The sequence below is a fragment of the Paramormyrops kingsleyae genome, chromosome 19 (assembly GCF_048594095.1).
Source record: "Paramormyrops kingsleyae isolate MSU_618 chromosome 19, PKINGS_0.4, whole genome shotgun sequence".
Classification (NCBI taxonomy): domain Eukaryota; kingdom Metazoa; phylum Chordata; class Actinopteri; order Osteoglossiformes; family Mormyridae; genus Paramormyrops; species Paramormyrops kingsleyae.
In genome coordinates, this window is record NC_132815.1 from 14,319,860 (window position 1) to 14,347,688 (window position 27,829).

At 45.2% G+C, this 27,829-nt stretch overlaps 1 protein-coding gene across 3 annotated transcripts; it reads left to right on the forward strand.

Annotated features, from left to right (window-relative positions):
- Positions 1 to 177: 177 nt before the first annotated feature.
- On the forward strand, positions 178 to 27,062 carry LOC111851538 (rho-associated protein kinase 2-like). 3 transcript variants are annotated; one of them, XM_023826556.2, is made up of 34 exons: positions 178 to 822; positions 4,867 to 4,948; positions 5,157 to 5,257; positions 5,590 to 5,727; positions 6,116 to 6,376; positions 6,654 to 6,798; positions 7,085 to 7,223; positions 7,777 to 7,868; positions 9,533 to 9,692; positions 10,199 to 10,256; positions 11,663 to 11,751; positions 11,862 to 11,910; positions 12,025 to 12,160; positions 12,290 to 12,381; positions 12,788 to 13,034; positions 14,815 to 14,921; positions 15,040 to 15,199; positions 16,385 to 16,545; positions 16,657 to 16,841; positions 16,923 to 16,992; positions 17,128 to 17,231; positions 17,326 to 17,512; positions 18,154 to 18,247; positions 18,455 to 18,549; positions 18,764 to 18,949; positions 19,103 to 19,271; positions 19,529 to 19,735; positions 20,264 to 20,337; positions 20,659 to 20,747; positions 21,482 to 21,560; positions 22,131 to 22,398; positions 23,184 to 23,472; positions 24,828 to 24,915; positions 25,851 to 27,062. In XM_023826556.2, exons 1-33 carry the CDS (start codon positions 724 to 726, stop codon positions 24,901 to 24,903), a joined length of 4,488 nt encoding a protein of 1,495 aa, XP_023682324.2. In that variant the 5' UTR covers positions 178 to 723; the 3' UTR covers positions 24,904 to 24,915; positions 25,851 to 27,062. The 3 variants fall into 3 exon arrangements, with proteins under 3 accessions (XP_023682324.2, XP_023682325.2, XP_023682326.2); XM_023826557.2 differs by lacking the exon at positions 24,828 to 24,915 and having other exon boundaries at positions 179 to 822; XM_023826558.2 differs by lacking the exon at positions 19,529 to 19,735 and having other exon boundaries at positions 179 to 822.
- Positions 27,063 to 27,829: the final 767 nt, after the last annotated feature.

Consider the following 27,829-nt stretch of genomic DNA (forward strand, 5'->3'; position numbering starts at 1 on the left):
TTTCTGTATATGTGTTAGCATTTTAATATTATTGAGATCCTAGGTAATATAAAATGCTTAGAAACTTGTTTCAATCTTTCTAAACTTATTAAATTCATGTACCTTCATATACACAAGACGGAGCAGTTCAAAGGTCGTGCGGCAAGTCTCTAAATGTCGGCCCCTCTAGACAGGCGATGAGATAAGGCCAGAGGAATTGGCATGTGACTGGGCTTTGTGAGTAGGGGGGCTTCTGCAGTTCAGGGGCTCTCTAGTGTGGGATCCGGTATCAGTCGCTACGGACACGGACCTGAACTACACATCAAAAACAAATTCTGCGCAAAGATCGGCAATCAGACTGCTGTGCGCTTGACTGCAGGTGTGATCTGGTATTACTGGGATTACTGTGGGAGAAACTGCCTGCCTCACCTTCCCATTCTTATGAAGACTGATTTTGAACGCGGCGTAACAACATACGTTTTTTTTTTTTTTTTGAATAGCCCAACTGATTGACTGTAACTACAGAAATTGCAGAGCTTTAACAATAGAGGAGCCGGTGGGGAAAAAAACACAGGTTTGTTTGGGGATCTTAACAAAAGTTTGAAAAGGGCAGTATCTCCACGCCGTTTCCCTTTTTTTGTACCCGGAGTGGGAGGCGACCGCAGTAACAGCGGGGGAGCAGCGCCTTCTAACGCAGCCGTCTAGGTCTTCCCTACCGAAGAAGCTCATCTTCTCCGCAGGAACATGTCGTGCGGGGCTGAGCAGAGGCTGGACAGCCGGCTGGAGCGGCTGGCGCTGATGATCGGTGACCCGAAGTCCGCCGTGAACCTGGAGAGCTTACTGGTATGTGCCGCGATTCAAAGCCTAGGCACCTTTTAAAACACATGCAGGTATCGCGTAGCGGAAGAACCACTGACACCTTTGCAAGATTAAGATTGCATGGCAGCTTTATAAGTGAAATGCCTTTTAAATTTGCACTACTTCTGGCAATGTGGTGGTTGAGTATCTATGGGGTATGGGGGATACCATTTCTTAACACGCAGCGGAAGTGTTTTGCGAGAGTTTTTTTCCCCTACGATTGATATTTCGGGGAAGACGACAGAAAACTGAAAAGAAGGGTGAACTGCTCATTTTACTTATTGATTTTTCTTTTTAACGGCACATAACCGTGGTGGGAAAAGGCTGCCCATACGGCAGGGGTATAGACAGGATTTCATTACATTCACGTTTCATTTCATGCGCTTTTCAGGTCATTGAACGCCTTTGATCAGGCATGGACTTCGTGTATAGGTGGAGATACACGTAATATTTATCATGCAAAACCATTGTATAAAACTTTTTTTTTTGTACTGTGAGAGGTTGGAAGGGCTTTTAGTGGGTCAGGCTCAGACTTATTCCTGAATATGTGTTTATTATTTTGTGATAAATATTCACCAGAAAGGAGGTAGAGGTTTGCTTCAGTGGGAAGTGAGATGGACCAGCTGAGATGATGGCTACACTCTGTTATACATTAAGTTGCTTCACCCTGAACTGTGTTAACCCCTCCCCCATTATTGAAAAGTCACGACTTTCTTCTTGCTGGGTCTAACTCCAGTGTAACTCCAACATTAAAGATGCAGTCTGTTTCAGCATGAGTAACAGTGCCTCATTGGCCGGCCAGTCTGCAGTACCTTTGCAGCGCTGTGAGTTTTATATTCTTGGCGGTTGATCTCACAGGGTTACCGTAGGAGCCTCTCGCACAGGTGCCCGAGTGGCTGATACTCTGTGTGTTTCTGCACAGTGACTGAATGGCTCTGTGCCTACAGTGTTGGTCATCTAACCATGGAACACTGACCTGGTTGCCCTTTCCAGGCCTGTCACAAACCAATTAGCTTATCTTAACTGTTATCTTTATTAACAGTGTTAAGCTAGATATGCATGTAGAGGTATAGCCATAATTTAAGCATGCAAATTAGTTTATTTAGTTAACTGGGCTTATGGCTCACATTTATCATTAAACTTCACAGTCGGAACGGCTTTTACTGAACAATGACTTGACATGTTTTATGTGTAGGTTAGCTTTGCTGTTTTTTTTTTTTTCCCTCTTCTTTCCATAATAAACTTCCCCCCATTCATTGTCCTGTCTGATAGTATCTCAAACCAGCTCTCTTCCTTCTATACTGGCCATTTTTAGAAAGAGTTTTGAAGTGAATTCAGTGTAAATTTGAGAAACAATCTGGCCCCAGCTGCTATGGAGGAAGTTTAAAGGCTGTGAGATAAACAAATTGACTCGGCCACTTGTTGGATACTGGGTGCTGTGTATGTTCAAGGTAACAGAGGCCAGTTCCCTACATAATTTGCATTCCTCTGAGCACCAATGTACTATGCCTGACATTTCGCTACAAAATGTTGTTTTTTTTTTTTGTGTGTGTTTTTTTTGTTTGTTTGTTTTAGAAATGACTTATAAGAATCTTAGGAATAAGCCTTGATCTTTATTTTTGTTACAGTTGTTACAGTTGCTTAGTATCTTGTCATCAGTACAGTATATGGTAAAATATGCAAATGAAAAGGTTACACTAGGAAATAAGTATAATGCAACTTTTGATAGATTTGATGGGTTGGACATGTGCAAATAAACCTGTATGAATGCTGGACCTGCATGGGTCAGGTTAGCGGGTATTTCACATGTATGTCTATATTAAGAAAATGCCCCAACAAAATCAGGCAGCCTGCTGTCTTTGAAGACTGATGCTGTTCCCACCTGTAAAAAGGTTTGATTCTGTGGAATTCATAGAAAAAATTCTGCTTACGAGTAAATTCCACGATGCGTGAAGTCCTGCCGAGTGGCTGCATGTCGGCTGCCTTAAGCGTGTGTACATACAAGGCATTTGTTTGTGCTCATGAATCTGATTATCTCTGCAGCTGTTTGACTGTCAGGGTAATTTGCAGAAAAACAGGTTCAGGAAAAGTGCAGAAGTAATGAAGCCAGAGCCTCTCTTCTGTCCCCATTTAGTTATCTCGTATCTTGAAGCACCTGAGGAGGTAGATGCCGCCCAATGTGCTTAACTAACACACCTGTTTGTTCCCATTGGCCATATTTGTGTCTGTGGCCTGTTTTTCTGCTGAGTCAGAATTTATTTGCAGATATGAATACATGGTGCTGGACCTGAGTCTAGGCGATGACGTTGCTCACGCAGCCCCCCAAGCCCCCCCTTTGCATTGTGCTCAAGTCATCACTATTTTAATCCTTCTTAAATATACAGCCTGTCCCCAGGTTACCATGGGGTTACGTTCCGATAGGTTTAGCTTAAGCTGAAAATATCATAAGGCGAAAATGCAATTTGATACAGCACACCTAACCTAACAAACATCACAGCCTAGCCTACCTTAAACATGCTTAGAACACTTGCATTAGCCTGACGTTGGGCAGAATTATTAGCACAAAGCCTATTTTATAATAAAATGTTGGATATCTCATGTAATTTATTGAATAATGTACTGGAAGTGAAAAACATTTACCCATCGTAAAGGTAGAAATATCGTAACACGGACCGTGGTAAGCAAGGGAGCGCTGTGCCGGCTGCCCGCTGGTTTAGATGCGTGTCCCTGATCGAACACAGACCTGTACGTAACGCGATTGCTCACACACATGCTTTGGTAGAGAGCTCACGTCCTCTTTTAATTAATTTTTTAGACTCGAAATGAAACGCTGACTAATGGAGCGTTAGGATGCCAGTAGATCTAGGCAAACAGCTGCTAGACTATTTTTTCATGCCTGCCTATTTATAAGGCCAGAGTGGCTCCCTCGACACAAATCCTAAGGCTTCATGGTTCATTCATGGCTACCTCTCTGGCACTATACTATTATTACAATACATTTTATTCATTAAGAAAGTTCTTTTATTCAAAGTGATGTACATTTTTGAGAATGCAGGGTCAGCCAGCTTCTGGAGTAATCGCTCAGTTGTAAGAGCCGTCCTCAGGGTGTAACTGTGAAATTGCTCTAACCTGCTGAGCCACACGCTCTCAACTTCTCAGCTGTTCCCTTATTGGGAGGCTGGGTTTCGCACTGACTTGACTGACCCTTGTTTTTTTTGGCTTAATGTCCAGTCCAGTCACTGTCCTGTAATCCTTTGGGTGAAGGCTGAGGTTCTCTGAGGTTTATCTTTGGTCTGTGGTTTACGAAAAGGCTTTCTAGTAGTGGCGCGCTAATGTGTAAATTTTGGCCAATAGTGGTAAGATATTTTTGTTTTTTATTACCAATAATGATAACCGGATATCCTCTGAGCTCCATAACTCTAGTGAAACTGATGTGAGTGACGTCACTTGTAAATATTTAGTGAATGTGTGTAGCAACCACACCACGTAAACAGTCAGTGAGACGTCGGCAAAGACGTCGGCAAAGCACAGCCGGCGTGGGAGATTGCAGTGACATTCTAAGTGGTGAATAAGGCGATGGAATTCCTGGTCATCACTACAGAAAATGCCGGATCATCCAATGCAAACAACAACATTATTTTAGAAAACTAAGGTCTAAATATAGACACACCTTCACCCAAAACTGACACATTGGGCTGATGCTGATGTGTAGATTTTTAATGAACCTTGACCAATACTGATATGGTAACTGATATACCGTAATTCTCTGCTTTCAAGATTTGGGCCTGGTACACCTTAGATAACTTGTCCCAGCATTTCCACATTAGGTGCTGAGGAAGAGGATTATATTTCTATATGTTTCTTGCAGGCTGAGAGGAGCTCTCCTGCAGTGTTGAACTAGCTGTGGTTAATGTAACTCTACTCTGAAAAACTAGTGGATTTACCTTTTTATCAACTTGCTTTCTATACGCACTAAATTTACATTTCATTGATAAGTATTTGTTTAAACCTGACTTTCTGCCTTTACAGGATTCCATGAATGCCTTGGTGTTAGACTTGGACTATCCTGTTCTACGTAAGAACAAAAATGTGGATGCATTTTTGAATAGGTGTAAGTACTTCCTCATATGATTGGAATTCCAGTTTGAACTGTGCTGGAGTGGTAAAGAATGTCATTATGTTCTCCTCACTGAGGTCATTCTTTTAGGTTAAGTCTATTCCATTCGTTCCTTTTTATGTTTGTAAGAAGTTTTGTTTTATTTTTGTCTTTGTTTTGGTTGGTTGGTTGGTTGGTTGAACGTTCTGGTGACTGTGTCCAGATGAGAAAGTCATAGAGCACATTCGGGGACTGCAGATGAAACTGGAGGACTTTGAAAGGGTGAAAGTTATTGGAAGGGGAGCCTTTGGAGAAGTTCAGCTGGTGAGAACTTCCCATCATCTGGCAGTATCCCTTAATTCTCATGCTAGGAATTCTGCTATCGTGCTTTTGCTTGTTTACAGCTTTCCCTGGCATATCTATGGAGTATGCATGCGCAGTTAGAGATTTATATGAGATATGGATGCTCTGCTAAGTTCCTATTAAACTGAAATGCCCCCCCCCCCCCCCCCAAGGAGCACAGCTGTGTGTAGCATGGTAAAAACAAAAACATCATTATCTGGATGCATAAGACTGTGGGACAAGTCTGCACTGGTCTGGGAACAGCCTAAGGGGTTTGTGTGAGTTTAGTCCTGATCCACTACTTCTCTGCACAGGTTCGCCACAAAGTCTCTCGGAGGGTCTACGCCATGAAGCGACTGAGTAAATTTGAGATGATCAAGCGTTCAGACTCTGCCTTCTTCTGGGAGGAGCGTGAAATCATGGCTTTTTCCAACAGTCCCTGGGTCGTTCAGGTCAGCAATATCAAAGAGGCTACGGGGAAACTGGGCTGGAACTCTGTAGCTGTTCCACATGAATGAGACACCGCAGAAATGTTATCAGGAGTTTGGCCTGAGTCAGGCACAGGCAGGCTGCCGGTCGATCTATTCAATTCAGTTCAATTCAATTAAATTCAATTCAATTTTGTTTGTATAGTGCATTTTCACAACATTACATGGTCACAAAGCACTTCGCATTATCCCCACCCAAAGCCCCCAGTGAGCAAGCCAGAGGAGACAGTGGCAAGGAAACACTTCCTAGAAGGAAGGAACCTTGGGAGGAGCCCCATCCTCCGGGGGCCGGCAGAGGAAGTCTAATGAGCACGATGGCAAATCTCGATCTACGCTGTCTTGTTTTTCATAGCTGTGCTGTGCATTCCAAGATGACCGCCACCTCTACATGGTGATGGAATACATGCCGGGCGGAGACCTGGTGACACTCATCAGCAGCTATGACATCCCTGAGACGTGGGCCCAGTTCTACACGGCTGAGGTGGTTCTAGCTCTGGATGCCATCCATTCCATGGGCTTCATTCACCGCGACATCAAGCCCGACAACATGCTCCTGGACCGGACTGGCCACCTCAAACTGGCCGACTTTGGCACCTGTCTGAAAATGGACAACGTGAGTTGTATGACAGCAGTATTAGTGTTGGATAATTAAGGAACGCTGCGCACACTGGAAGCTTGTGGCCCTGCCTACATAGATGAACTGTATGATGGTGCCCCCTTGTGGACAAATCGTTGTGCAAGCAAGAACAGAGTGAATCTTTAAATGTCGCTTAGGAACCTTATTTGTAGAGGGGAGTTTTTGTTATTGAAGTTGTGAGATTTTCAGATTTCGATAGTATCCATCCACTGGAAGCTGCCAGACTATCTTTAGACATTCTTGCCTCTTGCAGGCTGGCATGGTGCGCTGTGGTACTGCGGTTGGCACCCCTGACTACATTTCCCCTGAAGTGCTCATGTCTCAGGAGAAAGATGGATGTTACGGCCGCGAGTGTGACTGGTGGTCGGTAGGCGTGTTCCTCTTCGAGATGCTGGTTGGTGAGTGAGCTCCACCTGCGCCTTCGATCTTGTGAATCCTTGATGGATTAGCCAGGTCTGGTCGTGCTACCTGATCACCAGCCATGCACCATCCTTCGAGGGTGATGCTGTAGGTGTCGTTTACCCGCTACTTCACTTATTAATGACTGAACTCGTTGGTTCAAACCCCAGCAATATCAGTGGTCTCTATCAGTCATTATTCTCAGCATCTGTCAATAGCAATAACATTTTATTGCATAATCGTAATGTTTTCACCATATTTCCTGTTCACGGTCACTCCATCTAGGTGAAACGCCCTTTTACGCAGAATCTCTGGTTGGGACGTATGGAAAAATCATGAATCACAAAAACTGTCTTGTCTTCCCTGACGACATGGAGATTTCGAAGGAGGCTAAAAGTCTTATATGTGCTTTCCTGACAGACAGGTAAATTCCGGTCTCTTTGGTCTTTGGCATTTTCATGTTTGGGATGTTGTTTTTGGGGCTGTATGCAGCATAGCTTGTTTTGAGTTCTTGTGTAGGCACATTTGATGTCCCACTCTCTAAGGAAACGAGGAGAGACTGTCACAGGATTATGATTCCGATGTCACTTGGCACTTCCTGTTTACAGAAACGAGGTGTTTTTGGGTCTCCTGTGAAATACTCCTGTCGTAAATTGGCAGGATGTAGTAAACACTCAGATATTCCAGTCGTCCACACTGACTTGAGCCCAATTGCAGTCCCACCCTCTGTCGTCTCCCCCCCCCCCCGCCGAAATGTGGCCGTGTAAACCACTCCTCTGTCCTCAGAATCTCCACACGGAGAGGGAGAGAGGGAGGACAGTGGGCCGTTTTCATTCACGTTGGTCTGTCTTGCTGCTCTCTCCTCCGTTATGACTCGCGGTCGCTGTTTGGTTCTCTGCTGGTCGCACGGTGCTTTAATGGCGGCCGGCAGCAGGATGATGGGACAGTCAGTGACGGAGTGATTGCTTCATGGACAGGGAGGTGCGTCTGGGCCGAAACGGCATCCAAGAGATTAATCGGCATCCCTTCTTTACGAACGACCAGTGGACGTTTGATACCATCAGAGAGAGTAAGTACCTGTCCCTGCCTAATGAGATCGGTTGATCTCTCTCTCTCTCTCTCTCTTTCCATCACACACAGACAGACGCACACACTTGCAGGGTATGTGTTTTTCTAAATTGCTATTTGCCTGCTCATATTCTGACGTCTTTAGATCCCGCGGGGGGGTTTTCTATTGTGAATTATTTCCAATTGTACTGCTCTTGCTTAACTTCTAAAATTAGAAATCTTTGTTTCCTGCTCAAACTGTTTCGCAGTGTTTTCTGAGACTGGGCCATGTAGCCTACAGTTGGAGCCAGACTGACCGTAACCCATCAACTGAGCTGCTAAAATGTAGTTGGCACCCTTACTAACATGCTGCCGCTGGTCTGTGCCTTTACCTGCTCTGTCTAATCCTGCCTGTTCTTCTCAAACTGTCCAAACTGGGAAGAAAAGTCCTAACCTGAACTCAGTAAAGATACATGCAAGTCGCTTCCCTGGCCTGGTCCCCCGTCTGCCTGGATAGAGAGCGCTCCTCTTCCCTGAAATATCCCCTCTGCTTTCTAATCCCATCAGATGCGGGTGCCAGCCCTTTGCCTCTGGCCAGGAATGTGGGAGGGGTTTTCTGAGCGTGTGCCACAGGGGGCGGGGCCCTATGGTGTGGCTGGCGCAGTGCTGCTAATGACAGGGGCCCACAGGCCCATATGCGGGGGGGGCCCACTCTCACTCACGGTGGGAACAGCTGCCCCTTGTTAAGGCTCGTCCTGCTCTTGAGGACGCTGAAATCAGCCCGTTTGCCGTTTTGCAGTCCATTCCGTTTCACTTTTTCTGGGGGAGAGGTGGGTCTTTTACTTATGCCGCTCTCCTGCTCTGTGTCCGAGGTTGTTGATTTGGGGGGGGGGGGAGTTACGCAGTGACACAGACCTGCCAGCTTCCCGAGGCCTGGGGCTTCAACTGGGGAACATAAGCGCTCTGTGCTGCCAGCTGTTTCAAAGGCCCAGTGTGCAGTGCACACAAAGCAGGTACTGTGAGTGCAGGCGGGTGGAGGCCGCGTTCGCCTGGGCGCCCCGTGTACCTTGGCACGCTCTCGCCTCACGTGGACCGGATGCCACAGGTATGCCGGGAAAAAGGTTTGTTTCCCTGCCGCTTGGACGTGCAGGTACCCAGACACTCTCACTGCGATGGAATGGTGTGGCATTCGCAGTTAAGGGTGTCATCCCTGCGTAGCCCTCAGCTGTCTCTCATTTGTTGTCCCTTGGAATGTGACCCACATATAATTAAAACTGTTTACTATAAATGATAGAAAAGTGGTGCGGTGGTTCAGCAGGTGGCGCTGTTGCCTCGCCTCTGGGGCTGAGCGGTGGAAAACCTGCCTGCACTCTGTGTGTAGGTGGGGATTGTGTGTCTTCCCTGTACTGCGTGGGTTACCTCTCTGCGGTTAGGCTAATTGATATCTCTAGATTGCCCATAGCGTGCGATTGCGTGTGTAAGTATGTGCTTTGTTGGGTTTGATACCCCAACCTTGTGCCCTTTGATGGGTCGGGAATTCCCCAGCCAGATACTTCCCAGAAACACTCCCATTTCGACACAAACTACTCCAGACTTTCACATGAGCATGAAGCTTAAAGTGTGATGTTCTGCTCTGCACTCGTACGCCGCACCGACATCTCGCTCTGCTCCTTCCTCTCACCCCAGCTGTAGCTCCCGTGGTTCCCGAACTGAACAGTGACATAGACACCAGGAACTTCGATGACATCGAGGACGAGAAGTGTCACCTGGAAACATTTCCCATACCGAAGGCCTTTGTGGGGAACCAACTGCCATTTGTGGGCTTCACTTACTTCAAGGAGGACCAGTAAGGGCGACGCAGGGTCTGTGTGTGTGTGTGTGTGTGTGTGTGTGTCTGTCTGCCTGCTTGTATCTGTGTGTGTGTGTGTGTGTGTAAATGTACACAGAGATATTTTAGTCTGTGTTTGACTCTGTGTGCGCACTTGTGTGTAAATGTACACAGATATTTTAGTCTATTTGTGTGGGGGGGGTGGATTGTGGCCACAGGGAGGGGCATTGGGGGGGTCTCTGAGAGCCACATAAAGACAGCCACACACTGACACCTTGTCTCACTACACTGCACTTATTCACTGCCACTTGGCTTTGGTTCACTCGATGTTTCCCCCTTTCCTATAACTTACCCTTACGGCTAATGGATGCTAACGTTTTTATAGCATTCTTATTCCTGGCACTTCTGATACGTAATTGATACATATGATGGGACAGCAGTATATTTATACATGAAGATCTGAATGGCCGTTTAAGCAAAATAGCATGTTCTGGTGTGGTTCTTAAATGTGGTCTCTTCTGCAGGCTGCCAAAGAATCCTACCACTGTGGACAACATACATCCAGTGTCATCCAAACAAGAGGTTGTTCCATCTCCGCCTGGTCTGCATGTTCTTATAGTGTTTACTGCCTGAGGCTACGTCTGTATGTGTGCTTATGTGAGGAACCTCAGCTCCGCTTCTCAGTGCGATGCCATGTCATATTAAAGGCAGAATAATGGCGCTTTTCCACTGGCATACAGGAACCGACCCGTACCTGAGCCGTACCGCAGAGAGAGACTAGTTACAGCACAGTTCCAGCTGACTTTGGTTTTCCACTGCAGAATGATTGTCTCAGTAAAGGCGTTGCCAGGTTCGGAGAGCGAGAGTGACGTAAAGCCAGAGAAACGCTTACATACCGTTCATACGGTGTACATCATTATTTACTATGTGCCGATTTCCGCTAGCAAGTCTGAGAATCCCCGTTTTATGTTAGCATGAAATGCTAGCAGAATTAGCATTCGCTTGTGTAACTGTGCATTACGAATCCATGTGGTTCAGCTGTTCTATAGTACTTTAATTTGGTGGTTGGAATCTTATGTTCCTAGTTATTGGGAGTGCATGAATGCATCATGGTGTCCGATATTACTAATAATGAATAGTATATAGAATATTCCCTTTTTCCCTTCGTTTAGTCCATGCATATCGGAGCGGATATCTGATATCTATGTGCATTTTGACCAATTAGATGGTGGTGACACAACCAGCTCTGTTTGGCCAGACTTTCGGCCCTCCTAGTAAGCAGGGCCATATCTGCGTGGGTGCGGCTTGCATAATGTACAATGGGGAACCGTCAGTTTGCAGTATGGTTTGGTTCTTGGTGTCAGTGGAAAAGTGGTATTAGTACAGCCACTAGTTTTGAAAGATGCCTCAAAACCCAAAGTGGGTGAATCTAATGTGCTGTCGTTGACTTGGTCAGGCATGTTGTCTCTGACAGGATGAAGCTATCTATGAGTGAGTTAGGCTAATGCTCTCTCTCTGAGTGGGTAAGGCTAATATGCTATCTCTGAGTAGGTGAGGTTAGCATACTATCTCTCAGTAGGTAAGGTATTCTATGGGTGAGGCTAACATGCTATATCGGACTGAGTGAGGCTAACATGCTACCTGTGACTAGGTGAGGCTGATGTGCTACATCTGACAGGGTGGGGCTAACGTGCCGTCTGCGACTATGTGAGGCTAAGGTGCTTCCTCTGACTGACTTGCACCATGTCCTATTGGTTCATTTTTGGACAAACTCGGCAGTGACGGAGAGCACATGACAACCCTGTATAATTAAAAGGCATGACACACGTGGAAAGAGTGATGAAATAAGTTAAATGAGTGATGATTGCATTATTTACATGCAGTTGTAAAACAGCAATGCATCCACCCTGTCAGATGACCTTCGGATTCAGTTCCGCAGTGTCAGTGGCCACACAGAAACATTTCAAACATCTCCACTCTGTCCACAGTCCAATGATCTACAGAGGAAGCTGGAGAACTTGGAAGAAAAGCTTAACAATGCGATGCAAGCTAAAGAACACCTGGAAGAAAAATATAAGTAGGAGGATAGAATGATCTGGATTAGTATCACTCTGTCCCCCCCTCAGGGGGTTCAGACATGATTTATGCAGGTTTCTGCTAAATGTTACTACTATTTTTTACTTTTAGGAATTCAGTTGATTGCCTTGAAAAGCTCTCCAAAGAAATGGATGAAGAGGTGTGTATTATAATGTGAGTTGTGTGTCTGCCTTTGGGTGTGTGGGCAGCGGTAGAAGATCATTCCATCTCCAATGTGCTTGAATTTGTGTCCCAACTCTGTGTCTCTCTCTAGATGAACAGCAGGAGGAATATGGAAGCTGCTCTCCATCAGTTAGAGAGAGATAAGGCCTTGCTGCAGCACCAGACCGTGGAGATCCAGAGGAAGGTCGACCACGAGGCGGACAGGAAGCAGATTCTGGAAAAAGAATGTCAGCATCCCACACACTCCTTCACACACACACACACACACACACACACACAGCCCCATCCACCAGTCTCATTGCTGTGATGTTGATGGTTCCCTGGTTTTTAATGGGGAGGGTTTTTGTCCCTGCCAGTGAGGACCCTGCGAGACCAACTGGAGGACATGAAAAGGAAGAACCAGGATGTTCAGGTCTCTGAAGAGAAGGTGATTCAGCTACAGAAGCAGGTAATTCTGTTAAATTTTGGGAGAAAAAAAAGGCAGAGAACAATTGCCTGGGTCATGCTGCCTCTGTTAGCCTCTGTGTGGTCTCTTGCTAGAGCATGCTGCCTCTGTCTGCCTCTGTTAGCCTCTATGTGGTCTCTTGCTGGAGTCTGCTGCCTTGGTTAGCTGCCTTAGAAGAGTCCATCTGCCACTGCATGAATTCTTACTGCAGATTTGTTGTCTTTTGTTCTTAGTGGCTTTGTGCAGCCACTGTCTGAGGCTACGTATTTGTAGATCTTATTTAATGTGACCATGCCCCAACCTTATAGCAAAGGTTTAGACTCCATTTTGTCGTCGGCTGATGCGTGTCACCCGCAGCTTCTGCTTGTCTGTGTTTTTCATGGCTGACGCTGGCTGCTTCCTCGTCTAGCTGGACATGGCTAACACAGCGCTGAGGACAGCTGCAGATGAATCTTCACGCCTGAAGAAGAGTCAGGCAGACACAGCCAAGCAGGCCCAGCAGATGGAAACAACGCTGAAGGAGATGCAGAACAAAATCAGCATGCTGGAAACTACCAAGCTTGAGTTAGAGAAGGATCTGATCAATCTGCGGGACACCCTAGAGGCAGAGAGGAAAGCCTGTAGCCAGGGCAACCAGATGATTTCTGATCTAAAAGGTATGTGACACTTCATTTAGGCCATAAAGATGATCTCCGATTTGCACTGTGTTTGGTAATTTAGGCAGGATGCTAAAGTGATCTCGCAGAAAGTGTTTTTTTTCCCCCCTGTAGTCATTACACAGATTATCTGTTGTCTTTCCATAATGGAGTCAGTTCAGTCCCTTTTCTACTTGAAAATTAATAACAGAAGTCTCCACAACCATATTGAAATTTCAGCTTTTGTTGATGACAAGACAAAAATTGAGATCGTGCGAGTCTTTTTTCACTTTTATTAATATATTATAACCAATAATATTAAGTAAAAAATTGTTGAGTGTTTACGATCGTGGTTCTGAAGCAGCTGACAATCTACAGGTTCTTATTGCTGAAAGGCAAAGGGATACAGAAGTATTTGGAAAAACATTGCATATATCATTGAACACTTCACATGACATCATAAAGGAAACATGGCACCATCAGGACGTCCCTCCAAAACTGATGGTCAGAGGAGGAGAAACCTTAAAGGCTGCCAAGGAACTAGCACACATTTTCAAACACTCACAGGAATTTGGCAGAAACTGACTCTTCCTTGCATATTATAGCCATTTTTCATATTCTGTGGTTTGAGCTATGAGGTAGAGTAAGAGGGCAAAAATAAACATTCAGTCTCATAAAATTGCTGTGAAACTCCTTCAGTCTCCCAAGACCTATGTGAGAAAATCCACATGGTCTGATGAGATCCAGGTGGGCCTCCACCCAGAGCACAGTGGCTGCTGTGCAGCACGATGATGGCACCATCGTGATGTGGGATTGCATCTGTGTAGCACAGCCTGGGCTCTGCTCTGGGCAGAGGGGGAAATGAACAGCTTCAAATATCAAAAAAGGAAATTCAGACGGCTGAAATGAGATTCTCGGAAGAAGAATTCGACTTTTCAATATGACAGTTATCTGAAGCACTCATGCCATAAAACAAAAAAGGAAGGTCAATATAATGGAGTGGCCCAGATCTTAATCTTATAGAACATCTGTGGACTGGTCCAAAGACACCCCCTCATGATATGCTATGAACTGGCCCAAAGACACCCCCTCATGATGTGCTGTGGACTGGCCCAAAGACACCCCCTCATGATGTGCTGTGGACTGGCCCAAAGACACCCCCTCATGATGTGCTGTGGACTGGCCCAAAGACACCCCCTCATGATGTGCTGTGGACTGGCCCAAAGATAGCCGCCTACAATGTGCTTTTTTGCAAAACAGAGTGGGATAGAACAGAGAGATCTGATAGGGAACTATTCTAATGTACTGCTAGAATTGCAACAAAAGGTGCTTAGTGAAAGTAAAAAGGGGGTGTTGCTAAAGGGTGTGTACACCATCTGAGTTTTTTTTATTACTTTTTCTTAAAATGTTTTTTACTTAAACATTACCACCACAGCTTATTAAACCAGACCTTATTAAAGGTAATTAAAATGACACAGTTCATCTTGATTTTAGACTTGCTAAAATAAAAAACACAGACAAGCAGCAAAAGATGAAAAAATCAGTAAGACTATATAGTGTATTCATGTCCATCCATTGATGTGGCGTCTTTGATTTGGTGTCTTCAGTTGTGTAGTATGTAAGATACTATTATCTCAAAATGTCTGTTTCCTATAATGGAAATATTAAGTTACTTTGACATCTTGCTGGTCTTGCTTCTTGTTGGAAAGTTCTATTCATCCTTATATCAGTGATTAACTTGCGTCGGAACAGCTGTGTCTGTGTTGTGTCAAAGTGTATCTCTGGCGCTGCCTTTCCTTAGAGCGCATCTCTGGCCATGAAGAGGAAGCTAAGCTGATGAAAAGCAGCTTGGCCCAGACGCAGGTAGATAAAAGGCTGCTGCAGGAGAAGCTGGCTGACCTGGAGAGGGTAAGACGGCCCTTTGGTGCTCCACTCCATCCTGTTTGTTGGCCTGTCCCTTTCAAGTGTGGAGGACCTGCTCTTTATGGCAATTGATGTATAATGAAATATGTTTCTGTGTCCCCAGGAGAAGAGCAGCCAGGAGATTGACGTAACTTACAAGATGAAGGTCCTGCAACAGCTTCTAGAAAAGGAACAGGCTGAGCACAAAGCCACACGAGCACGGCTGGCTGACAACGACAAGATTTCTGAGTCTGTGGAGGAGGCCAAGTGTGAGGTCATGAAGGGTGAGCCAATCGCGTACTCTGGAGGCTGCAGCGTGGAGGTGTGATGGGGTGAACTGGTGTCTCTATAAGTGTGCACTGTGATGCACGGGCATTACATCCAGGGACTCCCTTCAGCTCATTAGTGATAGTGGGTTGCACCAAGCAGAGCACTTCCTGTGTAGACTATCGATTTTGTTGTTCCAGTTTAGTCTGGTGTTGAGGTAGACTCCAAGGTACTCCACTGTCTCCCCTTGGATAGTTCACTAGTTTGCCTGAAGTCCTCCACTAATTCCTTAGTCTACTTGAAAACCTATAGGTGGTTCTTCTTGCACCATCCTATGAAGATCTCTTCCAGACTCTCATGTTCCTCCTCTTTCCACTCACTGCATCACACAGTTTGGTGGTGACATAAACCCCGAGTTGTACTGGATGTCTGGTGGTTTAGAGAGTGGAGAGGAACGGTGTCCTGCTCCATACCATCAGATATGCTGAAGCAGATACTATCATCTAGGCATTCAAGGTTATGCCCACCTGCATCCTTCTAAGCTTCTCACCCAGTAGATGGTATTAGATGTATTGGAGAAGATTGTCCTCGGTATGTCGCCTGGCTCGCCTAGATAGGAGTATGGTCTGTGGAGTAAGTACAGCATTCCCAGCTTAGGCCTGTTAAGCAAACTGAAGAGGGTCAGGAAGGTCTTTCACAGGTGGTCTAGGAGGTTTTAGAGCCAGTTTTTTTTTTAAGGTTCGTATGTTTTATGTTCTGTGCTCATTTGGGTACCGGGGGTATGCAGGAGGTCTTCCAAAGAGGGGGGTGGTTTGAAGTTGTGGGGACAGATTGTACTGGAAACCTTCTCCCAGCTGATCAGCTCAGGGTCTCTGCTGCTTTGCCCATCGTAATACCTTGGCGGAGATCAAAAAGCCCATGGAGATGGGGGGGGGGGGGGGGGGGGATCCTGCAGGACGCGTGAGAGTTAGTTGACTGAGCAGGGATTTATTTTCTTTTTTTTTCTGTGGACCCTCCAAGTTAATTGAGGGCCCCTGTGTGACCCCCTGCCACAAACTGTGATTTTCCTCAGGATCTCCCCCCCTCCCCAACAACACCTACATACTGTTGTTTTTAACAGATGTCTGTTAAGCAGGAATCCATAATGGTGATGACGATCATGGATCATAACACTACATTCCTCCATTTTTTTCTCTCACCAGAGATGGAGCGGAAACTCGAGGAGGAACGGGAAGAAAAGCAGCAGGTGGAGAAAAAGCTGTTGGCTGTCGAGAAGCAAAACTCCATGCTGGACTGTGATTACAGACAGGCTCAGCAGAGGCTGGAGGACCTGGGCAGACAGAAGGAGGAGCTCAGTGAAGAGGTGCTGCAGGAGCTGTGGGCATAGAGCAACTCGTGGACAGAGCTGCCTGAGGTGAACCCATGGAAAGTCCAATTTCTCCAGTTCATTAGATCCCTGTTTACATCCCTCCAGCTGAATAACCTGAAACTGCAAGCAGAACAGGAGTCTCGGAAGTTCCACCAGATGCAGGAGGACCTGAAGGCCCAGGAGCAGGAGGTCAACGCTTTGCGTACGTCACAGAAGCAGTTGAAGCAGGAGTTGAACCATATGCTGGATGTGAAGCAAAATTTGGAGAAGCAGAACCAGGAGCTGCAAGAGTGAGTGTGATCGCGTTGGCCATGGTAGGCACTGCAAGATGTCGGATCGCGGTCTGACTGACCTAGTCCCTGTATTTTCAGGGAGCGACAGACCGTCGACATGCAGATGAAGGATCTGCAGGAGCAGGTGGAGTCTGAGCAGTATTTCACGGTAACTTAAAGACCCTCTTTCTAACTGCGCACATTTTCCTGTAAAGTCTCATTTTAACAAAACAATTCAGATGTAATATTTTCTGAAGGTGATATTCAGAATGATGCTGACATTGAGACCATCTGCATTACCCAGACCCTGTATAAGACCCAGGTGCATGAGCTGAAAGAGGAGCTTGAGGAGAAGATCAAACTCCACAAGGATGCACAAGAGAGACTGCTGGAGCTTCAGGAAGAGAGGTGAGCATGCTACCTATTCTTCAGTGTTGGGCACCTCACATGTGTGTGATGCGTAGAAACAGCTGCCCCAATTTACCCATCAACCCTCTCCCAGGGATTCACTAGCAGCTGAACTGGAGATCACCCTGACAAAGGTTGACTCTGAGCATCTAGCACGTTCCATCGCAGAAGAGCAATACTCAGACCTGGAGAAGGAGAAGATCATCAAAGAGCTGGAGATCAAGGAGATGATGACTCGACACAAGCAAGAACTAGCAGCTAAAGAAGCAACTATTAACTCGGTGAGCTGAACCAGCGTTTGGATTCAACCCCAAACATCTGATCAACAGTTTATAGCAATTTCAGTGTGAATAATAGAACCTCTGACGTGCTAAAAGGGCCCTGCCCCTTGAAACGCCAGTCAAAGCAATGTTAGTCCTCCAATGGGATTTGGGTTAGTCTGTGGTAAGAGCAGCCAAGAACGGGAGCAATCTTGTGTGTCCTAGGGTGGGTGAAATGGTGGGGTTGCAGTAATTCTGATTGTTGTCAGCTGGGGACCTATAGTAAAATCCAGCTTCTTGTCTTCTCATGATGTCTGTAGTGCAACAGGAAATCTATATGTAACAGCCCTTTTTCAACCGGAGCTCGCAGTGTTGAGATAAAAAATTTCAAATAAGAGAAATGGTAAAAGCGTTTTATAGGCTTTATGTCTGTATGTATGTCTGTATGTATGTCTGTATGTATGTCTGTATGTATGTATGTATGTATGTTATACTCTTTAAATGGCAAATTTGCATTGGAGAAAAATGAAAACTTGTAGTTTGGAAACGGCACCTTGAGTAGAATGAGGTTTGCATGTGGGATGTCGCGGACTGACGGGGATTTCGTGGGATCGGCGCTCATCTGGTAGATGTGGTGTGACTGAGGTTCAGTCTTTTTGTAGCTGGAGGAAGCGAATCGCACGCTGACAAACGACGTGGCGAAGCTGGCCAATGAGAAGGAGGAGCTCAATGATAAACTGAAGGAAACTCAAGAGCGTAAGTGTCTCTGGTACCTTCCTGGACATCAGTGCTGCATCCCATGCTTCAGCACAGCCCTTTGAATATTTGGATTGCACAACGTGGATTTTTAGTACATTTTATTGTCATTCTTAGAATTTATTCTGGTCATTCTGGGAGCTATGAAGGTTTTATTACTGCTTAGTGTTGTACTTTTGGCTTGGTTCCTCCCTTACTCTCACACAGAGCTTCAGATGGTCAGGGAAGGAGAGCGCCAGTTTAGTGCAGTGAAGATTGTTTACGAGAAGCAGCTACGGTCAGAGAGGACCCTCAAGACCCAGGTGAGCCACACGAAGTATCTATGCAGTTGTAATACTAGATCCTCCCAAGTGAAGGCCAGTGTGGTGTTTATCAGGCTGGGAATCAGTAGAAATTCGTAAGATCCAGTAAGTAATGAGCAGCTTGATGGAATCAGAGGAGAAGAGAGTGTAAAATTATGTACGTTACTGGAGAATGCTGAGCTCCACGCTGACCATTTCATCTGGCCATTTTCAGGCGGTGAACAAGCTGGCAGAAATAATGAACCGGAAGGAGGTGCAGAGTGGCCATCGAATCAATGACATGGACATACGCCGGATAGAGAAGGACAACAGGAAGCTGCAGCAGGCGCTAAAGACAGAGCGCGAGAAGTTCAACGACGCCATCATCAAGTACCAGAAGGAGATCAGCGACATGCAAGCAGTCAGTCAAGCATCCATGCACTTCCTGCCCTGCTCACTACCTACTATGTATCTTCAGTTAGAAAGAACAATAGTGTCACACAGAGTGATTCAGTCGGCTTGTTATATGGGCTTCATTGAGTGTTGATCCACGTGGTGTTTTGATCGCCGCCAGGTGATTGCAGACGAGAGCCAGCTGCGGCTGGAGCTGCAGATGGCCGTGGACAGTAAGGACAGCGACATTGAGCAGCTACGCTGTCAGATCTCCACGCTCAGTGTCCATTCTCTGGACTCCATGAGCGTGAGCAGTGGGCCCGACCTGGAATCTGACGACGCCTATCCAGGTAGACCAGCGTCTCTGGCAGTTTGTCCAGGGTGACGCGTGACCTTGATCCCATTCCGAGCATAGTCCCTACTCGCACCTCTCTTCCTGCACTTTATATCTGCTGTCTAAGAGCCAATAGCGATCTTTCCCGCTCTTAAGTGAATCCACCCAGCTGACTCATCAGCCACTCAGTGTATTCCAGTTAATTCACCTTTTCTACTCATTTTTCTGTCACACTTTCTCTCTTTTTTTCCCCACCTTTTTCCTGTGCCCCAGTGCGCATCACTCACTCTCAAACCTCTGAGTCCATGTGCTACACGTACCAACGTAGCTCTAAGTCTGTCTGCATTGACACCAGACCATGCCTCAGAGCTCGGATGCTTTCTAGCCCTGAAGGCAATGAGGAGGAGGAGGAGGAGGAGGAGGAAGCTGACAGGCCTCCTCGGGCCCTGGCGTTCAAGCAGCCAGAGCCTGCCAGTGCAGGTGATCTGCATGGCCGCTCTGAGCCGCCACATCGAACTAAAAGAGTGATGCCCGAGTGCAGTTTCTGGCAGTGAGGGTGATGGGTTTTGCTCAAAACTAGTGTTTCCCAATCCGATCCTCGGGGACCCACACACAGTCCATGTTTTTGCTTTTACCGGGAGCTGGAAAGGAGCAAACACGTGGACTGTCTGGAAGGGAGCTGGGAAGGAACGAAAACATGGACCGACTGTGGACTCCCAAGGACTGCATTGGGAAACACTGCTCTAACCGCTGGTGCCATGAATGTTTAGACTTACATATTGGCTTTGCTGTGAATTTGTGGCAATTTTTAAAAATGTCCTGCAAAGAAAAAACCCTGAAAATTTGATATTGTAACAACATTCCCCCCTAAACAAATTTCTTTTACTTTGTATTACAATTAATTGTTAAACTGAACACCATACAAAAAAAGTTAACTGGAATGTGCGATCAGATTAAATGGGAATCCTACCCCTTCTTCCTGTCTCTCACTTTGTCCCTGTTCCCCAGGAGAGTCTCGCCTAGAGGGATGGCTCTCTCTTCCAGTGAAGAACCACATCAAGCGCTTCGGATGGGAGAGGAAGGTATGAAGTCATCGACGTGCTGGTCCGCTTCTACAGACCGGGCCAGAATCCCAAGCCAGGCCTAGATCTTCGTGTCATGTGGCATGCAAAGCCCAAACCTACCCATGCATCCTCCATACTGGTTATCCAGTACAGCGTCTTGCTGGGTCTGAAGCCTGTCCCAGGAAGCACAATGTAGCGCACAGATACATGCACAGTCCCAAACCAGGGGCAACTTACACACACTGACGGCACTAACCTTTAAGTGCTGTGGTGGATTATGCTTCTGGGGCTGGATGACCTTGACTGTCAACTAATGTGTGTTTCATGTCGCTCCTGCAGTATGTGGTAGTCAGCAGTAAGAAGATTCTGTTCTACGACAGTGAGCAGGACAAAGAAAAGTCCAACCCCTGGATGATTCTGGACATAGAGTATGTCTGTCTTATGCCGGGACATGAGATCATATAGTCATTTGACTATAAACTGATATGTTTTTATGGGTAGGGGGACAGAGGGGGGAAGAAAATCTGTGGAGAGAGACTCTGTCTCACGGTTTATACGCTGATGACATTTCACGCGTAAGCCCTCAAAAGCTTGGGAATGGGACAGTGTGAAGCCCCAAGCCCTCAACCCTCCACACACGGGCAAATCTCCACATGCATTTGCAGATCTGTCACGGCAGAAGTGTAGCAAAAACCACGTGAAAAAAGACAGCCAGGAGTTGTAACTAATGATGTCTGCATTTACTACCCGTGGAGCAAAATACTTAGACTTTTTAGCCTTTAATACCCCTGTACACATTCACAGATCTATGCATGCATTTACAGATTTGTCTACACACATACAAATCTCAGTACACTTGCAAATCTCATTACGCACACGGATTCTGAATACAAATTTACAGATTTCTGTACACATTTGCAAATTTCAGTACGCATTTACAAATCTGAATACGAACACACGGACTGAGATAGTCACACAACTCTCCATACATATTTGCAAATAATTTTGCTACAATAACATCCCCATAGTCTGGCCCTGGTGTCTGAGCTTCACTTGTATGTAATGAACAGCAAAAAATGATCTTGCACCCATTGTGTATGGTGAGTGTTAACTAATGTGGTATATTTACTGTTCTACTTATCCCTTTTTTGTAACTCTACAGTAAATTGTTCCATGTGCGGCCAGTGACCCAAACAGATGTGTACCGTGCGGATGCCAGAGATATTCCCCGTATATTTCAGGTGACACAACAATTTGGGCATTTGTGAGAACACTTCTACATGTGTTTGATTCAGGGAGACAGTGCTGTTTTTTTACTGCCCTTGTATTACTCAGTAGTAGTGGTGACCTGATATTGATAATCAACCTATTTTTACATAATATTACCAATATCAGTAACTGTCGATCCTCTGAGTCACTTGCTGTTAATTTTGAGTTGCCTAAATTCTAAATGTTGTCCGGTAATATCAAGTGATATTGACACGTTGGACCAATGCCGATGTCTTGATTTTCAGCAAACATTAGTTGATACCGATATATAAACCTATATATTGTGCATCCCTGATTAACAGAGGGGGATATTTCAGCTCCAGAAAGTAATAATCCAGACCAATATTTTTTTCAACCAACCAATTGAGTATAAAGAGTCAGTCGTAGAGTACTCAACTGGTTGATAGAAACCAAATCTTGCTCTGGACTTTTACTCTCTGGACCAGAAATCCACCTCTAGTAGAAGGTTTTATAAAAGAAGAATAAATAAGTTTGAGTCCAGTTGTTTAACCAGTTTTTGGTTTTGCCTGCTAATACTGCAGATTCTCTATGCAAATGAAGGGGAGTTCAAAAAGGATCAGGATCTCACTGTGGAGCAGCTTCCGGTGGGAGACCAATCCAGCTACATCTGCTACAAGGGACATGAGTTTGTCCCCACATGGTACCACTTCCCCTCCAGCTGCGAGGCCTGCACCCGTCCCCTGTGGCACGTCTTCAAGCCTCCACCGGCACTGGAATGTCGCCGCTGTCATGCAAAGTGCCACAAAGACCACCTGGACCGACAAGAGGAGGTCATGGCACCCTGTCGAGGTTGGTCTGAGGGTGGAGTGTGGATGCACCCTCATGTAGTGTGAGAAGAACTCTGCCCATGTCAAAGTTCTTGTGATGAAGAGCAGGGATTGCTGTGTTGTTTCCCCCTTAGATGTTCCAAAAACAAAATGAAAACTGGCGAATAGTCAGAAGGTTATAGCTGGCTAGTTGGTTAGCCCAACATGCAGCTTCAGAATCTCCTAAATAAGGAACATGTTTATTTAATATGTAGTGCCCTGGCACCATCTGACCAAACCTTGGGAGCCCCACTAGGTTTGCCACCTAATTTATGTCAGCTGGGACAGAATTTACCGTTTCAGTCAGAAGGACCTGCATTTCACTTTAAGCACCGAGTTCTTGCTGTGTGCTGATAGGTCAGTCTGCTGTAATTATGCATGTGTCACTAATGTTATTGTGAAACAGTTGGATGAGTCTTTCAATCAAGGAAACAAACCAGCCAAAGCGCAAAAAGAACTGAACAATTTAGCCAAGTATACGAGCCTTTGAGTTTTAAAGTTGTTTTTAAAACCTAAATAGTTCAGAGTGTTCGCCCTGACGTGGATTAGGTAGTAACCGTAGGACCCACGCAAAGGTGAGGTTTGAGTGGTGGTAGACACTGAAGCTGATGGACAGGTACCTCACATGTACATCTGCTTAGTCTGGAGATGCGTCAAAAACGGATAAGGGAACCTTTCTTCCCCCAGAGTTTGTGCTGGGTCTCCTATGCAGTTTGAAGCCTTAGAAGTAAGCCTCCATCCTAGCTCATTCGCCCTTTTCTTCCTCAGTCAAGTACGACGTGTCGATGGCCAAGGACCTGCTTTTGCTGGCCTCGTCTCAGGAGGAGCAGCAGAAATGGATCAGCAAGCTTATCAAGAAGGTTCCCAAGAAGCCACCTGCAGCAGATCCCACGACCCGGCCCTCCCCCCTTCTCTCACCCCGCCTCTCGCCCCACCCATCGCCCCACCCATCGCCCCGCCTCTCGCCCCGCCTCTCGCCCCGCCTCTCGCCGCGCCTCTCGCCACGCGCTCGAGTGAGAGGGCAAGATTGCCAGTCGCCGCCTGTCAGCAAGCCGAGGTGAGAACAACAATGGATGAGGGTCTGAACTGTCACTTGGTTTATGTTTTATTTAGCAGATGCTTTTGTCCAAAGCGAAAGACAAATGAGGCAAATAGCACATTATAAAACATACATGCTGTCAAGGAGTCGACTATGTATGAGTGCATCTAGACCAGGGGTGCCCAACTCCAGTCCTGGGGGGCCAGAGCCCTGTGTAGCTTAGTTCTTTCCCTGTTCCACTATAAATGATTCAGCTCAAGAGCTGTGTGGTAATTAGCACAAGGAGTTGAATCAGGTGTGTTAAATGAGGGGAAACCCAAAAATGTGCAGGGCTCTGGCCCTCCAGGACTGGAGTTGGGCACCCCTGATCTAGACTGAGTTACCAATGAATGCCCAGGTACCAGTGCCAGCAGTATTGAAGCAAGAGCTACACATCACTTTCCAACTAAGCAAGAACCGAATGAGAACTCATCAATCAACAGAAAGTGCAACATTTACAAACATTTAGTGAACAAGGATTGGTATTAGTCTAGACGAGGTATTCCTAGAGTAGATGGGTGTTGAGGCATTTCTTGAAGATGGAGAGGGTTATCTGATGGATGGATATGGTTCAGCAGTTCATTCCACCCTGATACATTAGAAGAAAATGTGGGAGTATTCCTGGGCGTAGTCTAATTCAGGGCTGCTCAATCCTGCTCCTGGAGATCTAAGTGCAGCACTAATTTAACACACCCAGTGCAGATAATTGGCTCCTGTTAACATAGCTGAGATGTTACTGAAGGACCTAATTATCCATATCAGGTGTGTTAAATTGGGGCTGTACCTAAGATCTGCAGGGTGGTGGATCTCCAGAAGCAGGAACGAGTAGCCATGAGCAGCCCTGGCCTAATTTGTTCAGTTCTACACTAAGCTACTTTTTTTGGACTTTTCATCCTTGTTTAAAAGCTGTCAATTTTATCAATACTAGTCTTTCAACAGTTATCCGTCTTATATTTTTTAATTTTTCCTATAGTAGTTCTGCTTCCTGGGCCCAGCTGTAGTCTGTATGACCCAGCCATACATTTCTCTGACCAGCACGGATTGCAGTTCACAGACCCTGTTCTGCTGTGTTAATATGCCAGTAGAAAGAACCACGTGGCCCCTGGCACCAGCCTTACTCTGTCATTACACAGTAATGTTTTCTACTTTTTGTAATGTTTTGCCATATTTATGTAAATTGCTACCCTGTTAAATTGCTGGAGAATTGAGAGGCAAAGACACTCAGTGGAGTACATTAGCAGTTTTTGTCAAGTTCACTGCTTTATGGCCGCTGCCCCCAGCACAGCAGCCGTTAGCCGTTTCGGTAACACAGGTGAACCCTTCTCCTCTTGCAGATTACTTGATTTTGAGCTGAAGGACTGGAACTGGTCTTTGGATGATGTTGATGATGACTCTATGTTTGATTTCTGAAGACACAATAAGGTGCAGGGTGATTGAAAGCTATGGGTTGCTCCTGCTCAAGAAGCATGATATTCTTGTTCAGGATAAACTTTTAGGCCAACAAAATAACCTCTGCAACAAAGAAAAAGATTTGCTGTACTTACTGATGATGAGCGTGTGCTGGTGACCTGTGTGTCAAATGTTGCTGTTACTAACAGATTCATTCTACAGATGAAACTAATTGGTGCATGAAATACCACATGCAACTCATGAATTGATACATTTGCTGATCCATAGAAAAGTTTCCAGGTGTCTCATAAGTTATGAGAATCAAGTTTGGACCTGTCCGTCAGCTGACTTGATTAGTCTACAGGAGTGTTTTTCAGCCCAGTCCTGGGGGGGCCACAGACATTCCACATTTTTGCCCCCTTCCAGCATCCAGCTGAACCTATCAATCAAGAGCACTGAATACGGGCTACAGGTGTTGGGAACTGGTAGGGAGCAAAAATGTGGACCATCTAAGTCCATGAGGACTAGATTGAGAAACTCTGGTCTTCAGGAACCACTCGGATGGAGTGCTGTGATTCGATAGGATGAGTTTCTGCAAAGTTTGCTACCAAATGCCACAACTCGTGATCCTGCATTTTGGTTCCGGCGGTACTTGTATCAAATTCTGCAGTTATTTCACATCTCAAGACAAGCGAGTGTGTATATGACTGTATATTTTACTCATATTCAGTTGTTGGTTGTTGATCTTGGGTCATTGTGTTTTTTAAAACTAACCCAATCCTAAGCTGGACCTTGTTTTGTCTAGTGCACATACTATGTGTCAGTTATGTCATGAGTAGGAACTAGTGTTTGCTCTTTGAAGGGTGAGAGGTGGTACTTGGTGTGTGTATTCATATCTTTGTTTGAGTGTGAATATGAACTCCTAAATTTGTTGGAAATGATTTTAAGCCTGGTTTCTCTTTTTCCAGCTAACGGCCAACGTCCTGTCCTGGAACTTCATTCAGAAGGTTTATTTATTTTATTTTTTTTTATTTTTAACATCTAATTTGGATACATCTGGAGTGCAGTGTTCAGCGTGTGAATGAGCCTACAGCAGAGCATGGATCCACACATTCACCCGTCCCCAGACCCCCATGCACTGAGCACTGCTGTAATCTGCTTTAGTGCTATGGTGCCTCTGAAGAACCCAGCACAGGAGAAATGGCCCATGATTCCCAGTCCACAAACATTCTCATCGTATTGCTGGAACATTACGAAGTGGACACTGGCTGAGGACCAGCGTAAACATGATGAAGAACTCTTAATGAAAGGATCCTGAAACTCCAAAATATAATCCTGGCCAATATACAGAAGACCAACTGTCAGCCACCTCAGATGAAACAAACTCTGTTGTTGAGCCACCTGGTCTTCATGCAGGAACATAGGAAAACATGGAATTATTGGGGTTAGCCTGTGCAGTGTGATGGCAGTCAGTTAGAGGTGATTCCACATGCAATAACTGAAAACTAATTAACACTGAGATAGTGTTGGTCCCCTAAACCACCTGGTCTTACACATTTGGATACTGGGAAAGATTACACACTTTGGGTCGTCACAGCAATGCACCATTTGTTTTTTGTAGACTGACAATTCAGAGGTTGTGTGTGCATGTTTCACAAATGTTATATTTTCATAATATGAAAGCACGACGTATTTCATTTAATTATAGTTTTGATGTGTTTAAGTGTACATATATATTTATGAAATATTACTAGAGCAATTTGTATTCTATCCTTTTTTTTATCACAAGCTGTTTTACATGCCAACTAGTTTTGGTTTCTAATCTAATTAGGATGTGTTTGAATGGCTGTGGTGGGTTGTGTGAGCTAGCAAGTTAGCAGGACCAGCCTTTTTCATTGGACCTTAAAGCTGACTGACTGCATGCTTTGCTACCTTGGTTGAAACTTTTTATTCATTGTGAATCAAAGTGGTAGTCTGCCAATTTCATATCATCGAAATCCTCACATGCTGCAGGGTTCAGTTTATGTATTTGGTTCATTTTTGGCATCTCCAATTATTCTGTCCAAAACCCTTCAGCTATCAACAGTGGTATTTATAAGTAATTTTTAAATGAATATAAATAAATGGTTGCATTTCATGTATTTCATTACCTGCTTTTGATTAAATGCATTTTATATAAAGCTGCTGTGATGAACAAGGTTGTTCTGCATTTGACTCCCAGTTCTACTGACGCACTAATTGATAATGATGGTTAACCCCTCGCAGGCTGCACTCATATTACTAAGGAAAAGGTCAGTGCCTATGTGCCACAGACATCCTCTGTATCATCACATCAACATGGACACCATCAAAGTACACGATGGCAACAGGATGACTCTTGTGTTTATACATTGATGCATCCCACATTCGTTTTTCTCAATTGCTTTGGCACATTTCATGAAACATACTTAATATTCTTACAACCTACATTTTTAGAAAAAAGGGTAAAAAATTGTACCTTGTCACTGGGGCTGTGCCCTTGTAATTGTACCTTTTAAGGTACAGAAATGAACTCATGGAACATCCCAAAGGTACAAACAGCATTAATGAACCATCAATAGTACAGAAATGTTCCTCAGAGTCCATTTCTGTGATGCAATGATAGTCATTTTCCACTTACTCATTGTCACTGACTGATCATTCTTCTTTAGCAACTGATACTTTTGTCAAAGATATCAGTTTCAATGTTGCAAGGCTCTACATTACAGTATGTAAAGATCTCAAGACACAGAACAACAGGAAAAAAAGTCACCAAAACCAAAAATACAAGTGTTGTATCACTGCAATATATGGAATTTATTTTTTAATCATTCTGAAAGTTTGAACTTTTTTTGCATGTTGAGGCTTACACGATAATCACGTACATGTACAGTTTTGGGTCTAAAATTATTAGAATGGGAAACTACAT